The sequence below is a fragment of the Octopus bimaculoides genome, chromosome 20 (genome assembly GCF_001194135.2).
Source record: "Octopus bimaculoides isolate UCB-OBI-ISO-001 chromosome 20, ASM119413v2, whole genome shotgun sequence".
NCBI lineage: Eukaryota > Metazoa > Mollusca > Cephalopoda > Octopoda > Octopodidae > Octopus > Octopus bimaculoides.
This window is the reverse complement of record NC_069000.1, coordinates 28,559,998-28,564,341: the sequence shown is the minus strand read 5'-3', so window position 1 is coordinate 28,564,341 and position 4,344 is coordinate 28,559,998. Positions and strand designations below refer to the sequence as shown.

Here is a 4,344-nt window from a genome sequence, read left to right as displayed (position 1 = left end):
TGTCGCTCATTCATTCTTTTCTTCGATATCTCCATATCTTCTGTTGAAAAGCCTTCAAATTTGGAATCACTGCTTGATAGCATGAAACTCCTCTCCATCTTCAAAGTTGAAAAAATTAACGCCACAAAAAATGTGGAAAAAAAATCTTCCAAAATTCACTGAGTTCAAATATCACGCCAAACAATGTCGGAGACAATAACTCAACTGTTTGCAAAGTGAAATCAGGTGTTTTAACGAATGTACTAACGAGATTTAGGTTCAAATATACATTTAAATAACAATGGGTACGCTCGGCCGGGTTAGTCTTATGAACCAAAAAATTTTTCGGCCGGGTTAGTAACGAAAGGATTAAGGAATAAAGGATCAGTTATACAGGAAAAAAATTTAGCTGGAATTTTAAGATGTAGAGGACTAATAAAGCTGGAGTAAAACAAAAAAAAATAAGAACATTATTTTTAACTGTTACAATTATGTAAGTTGGCTAAATGGAATTTTCAAGAAAGTTTTATTGAATCGATGGGAACAACAGATCAATAATTCATTATATTTATTAGACCTGTTCTGCACCTGAGAATTTCAAGTGCTTCCTTGAAATATAAATTACAGCTACCTGCATAACCTTTGGAAATACAGAACATGTGATTAACCAATGAAATGAGTAATCTATGTTCCTCCCTTTGAGATCCTAAATAAATGAGTAATCAATGTTCCTCCCTTTGAGATCCTAAATAAATTTAAAGTGAAGTGCTCAGAGCTTTCCTTTTATTTTTAAAGAAATGTTTATGTTTATGTAATCTAAATTTGAATTATTTATACCAGATAGAGATGTATTTTTTCCAGAGGAAAAATTAAAGGTACACTCCCTATTACTAATACCATTTAATTTTCTATTAATAGCTTCAATATTATCATGTAATTTATGTATAGTATTGAGTCATCCCATAAATAATGCAGTTTTTTCAATTGCAGGGCAACAGGATAAACTACCTGCATCAACTTGCTATAAAAGCAGGTAGTACTTGTACTACCTGTACTTGTACCTATTGTTAATGCATGTTTTGAAGAGTGCAGTTCAATTTTAACAGTTATATTTTCAAAGCTATAATGGAAGTGACAAAGGAGCATATTCGGCATATTTTGCTTTATGAGTTCAATAAGAGCAACAACACAACAGAAAGGGCAAGGAATATTAATGCAGTATATGGGGATTAGACAATAAGCATAAGCCAGTGTCAACAGTGGTTCCAGAAATTCCAAGCCAGAAACTACAGCCTAAAAGACAAGCTTTGTCCTGGAAGATCTATTGACCTTGACGAGAATGTCCTGCAAACCTTGGTGGAACAAAATCCCATCATAACTGTTAAGGAACTCGCAGAGAAGCTTGGATTTGGTCATTCAAGTCAGTGCTAGGAGAAAAACGACCATCTTTGGTTTCGAGACGAAAGGTGTTCCTCCATCAGGATAATGCTTGGACATATACAGCAAGGATGACATTCCAAAAGTTGGAGCAGTTTGAATGGGAAACAATACCCCACCCACCATATTCACCAGACATTGCTCCTTCTGATTATCATTTATTCTGCAGTCTTCAAAATCATTTGGACAGAAAAAAAAAATGAATTCTGTAGACAAGATCAGAACAGTACTGGAGAGGTATTTTTCATCACGGACAAGTGAATTTTGGAAGAGGGGCCTTGCAAGTTTGCCAGATAGATGGAAGAGCATTGTAGAAAATGAAGGAGAGTATATTTTAGATTAAAATAGAACTTTATTTATCTTAAGTTTGAAAAATAAAAGAAATATAAAAAAAACTTCACAGTATTCCTATTAAAGATTTTACAATACTTCCAATACTTTTCCAAAGTTTGAAAGACAGTTCTAGTGATATCTGAAGCTACATTATTTCCAAAAGTGGGGTTAAATGAAGTAATATTTCTCTTAAGTAACCTATTTCTACCAGGTGACTAATTCTAGATTTACTCTTTCCTCTACTTACATAGAAAGGGGGATGAATACCATTAGAGTCAAATAGGTTGAAGCTTGTTTCCTAAGTTATCCAGATTTGGATTCAAGTTTCTAAGTAAAGTTTCAGAGCCTTTTAGACCGTTCACATCCTTAACCATAAACCTATCTCTATTCACATCTGTGGAGACAATTATATTCCTATTTAGTTTTTAGCTATTTTTGCAGGAATTTAGTGCAGGTTTCATCATGCAGTTGATAGAATTCTTACTCACGTGTGACTGTTACAATACTATCATCAGGGATATCCCACATTTTTTTGGTGTATCTGGCCCTAGCTAAAGCAGTATTATGATAGTTCATATCTTGAGAGAAAATCTCTTCATTAACCTGGAGATTCTTGATGAAATACCCCTCATGATGAACTTAATTACTGCTCTAGGATGATTGGAATATCTATTAATGTATTGTAGGTTTCCATTGGGGCTATGATGTAGACAATAAAAACTTGTGTTTTAATGTTACATCCAGAAAGTTACTTACCTTACACTTATGTCCCAACATAATTAGGTTGTCAAGTTTTTGAAGAAATTTCTAACCTCTTTTCTATTCCTTTCTAATTCTATATTACTACATTTACAGACAGCAAAAAGAGCATCAATCCTATATACACCATGCCCCATTTCAGGGAACTCCCTTTTAATGCAAGACAAGATATTCTTACGCACGATGAGTAACTTGCATGGAGCCACTCAAGCCCATGGTTATATCAAAGTTGTTAGATCTGTTGTTTCTAGTTCCATATTTACCTTTGAAGTCAATAAATGTGCACCTAACTGCTAATATAGTATCTACATCTTGTCTCAATAATTAAGAGTTCTTCATAGCAAAAATAAGAAGTTCATTGAGGAGAATAGAGGTAATAGATGAGTAATAGCTAGAAATGTCTGTTTGTATAAATTTAATATCATCCTTATTATTTAAGCCTTTAAATCAATTATTTCTGAAGTGTTTAACCATGATCTCAGCACATGTCCACACTCTGTACATAATTAAACACTAACAAATACTTATATCTTAGGTGCCTCTTCATAGCAGCCATGTGTGCTACTGAATTTACTCAATGAAACAAGTGCAACTGACTTGAACTCATAATCTGACAAACTAGTCTCCAACCAATGATAGAGCCTCTATGTGATTGTCCATCTTGCTAAAAATAGAAACCAGATCTCCCTCAGATCACATCTTACTGATTTAAAAAAGGAAAGGATACTTTGAATGATGTAATAAAAAAAAAATGGTCAGAAAAAGTGGTCGGATGCTCATTGTTAGAAATTCTTTGAGTATAGATCTGCTAATGTGGTGGGGTAACAGCCTAGGGTTAAACAACAATAACCTATCAACCAGTAGTTATAACTCATCACTCTTCAATCAAATGTTCAACTCTTCTGCCCACAAAACTGTCAATTCTTTCTACTATTAACACTTGTCTTTTCTATTCCATTTCAGTCTTTGATGGTTTTGGATCTGAAGAAGATGAGGAAAATATCACAGTTCATGTTATTGAAGGTGGAACAGTGTCTTTACCATGTGGCTCTGTTTACAGTCGACCTAAAGCACATCTGGCATTTGAAAAAATAAATGATACAGGCAATAGTAACTCAAGTAAGTGCATTCATGTGAAAATTTATTATGATAAATAATGGTTTCTAATTTTGAAACAAGGACATCAAGTTCAGGGAAGCGGGTAAGTCAGTTATATCCAACCCCAGTGCTTAACTGGTACTTATTTTATCAACTCTGAAAGGATGAAAAGCAAAGTCAACCTCAGCGGAATTTGAACTCAGAATTGATTTAGTATTCCATCATCTAGTGTGACAAGATTTCCATCTTCTTTGTTTAGTGACTTGTACTCTGTCTTTGTAACATTTATGTGTTGACCAATTTTCCTAGCAGAGAATTTGATTTTATAAACAAGTTCTGGAAGTTGATCAATGGTATTTTATAAAAGAGCTATCATCATCATCGTTTAATGTCCACTTTCCATGCTGGCATGAGTTGGACGATTTGACTGAGGACTGGCGAACCAGATGGCTGCACCAGGCTCCAATCTGATCTGGCAGAGTTTCTACAGCTGGATACCCTTCCCAACGCCAACCACTACGAGAGTGTAGTGGGTGCTTTTACGTGCCACTAGCACGAGGGCCAGTCAGGCGGTACTGGAAACGACCATGCTCAAATGGTGTTTTTTATGTGCCACCTGCACAGGAGCCAGTCCAGCGGCACTGGCAACAACCTAGCTCGAATATTTTTTCACGGGCCACCAGCACAAGTGCCAGTAAGGTGACGCTGGTAATGATCAGGCTTGAATGGTGCTTTTTA

General features: G+C 35.2%; 1 protein-coding gene across 1 annotated transcript in view; it reads left to right on the top strand.

The window, feature by feature from the left end:
• LOC106874719 (cell adhesion molecule-related/down-regulated by oncogenes) overlaps positions 1–4,344 on the top strand; it is a 315,401-nt gene that overhangs the window by 227,231 nt on the left and 83,826 nt on the right. Inside the window, exon 4 of the mRNA XM_052974960.1 lies at positions 3,472–3,627. Coding sequence (XP_052830920.1) covers positions 3,472–3,627 — 156 coding nt within the window. The remainder of the gene's footprint in view (positions 1–3,471; positions 3,628–4,344) is intronic.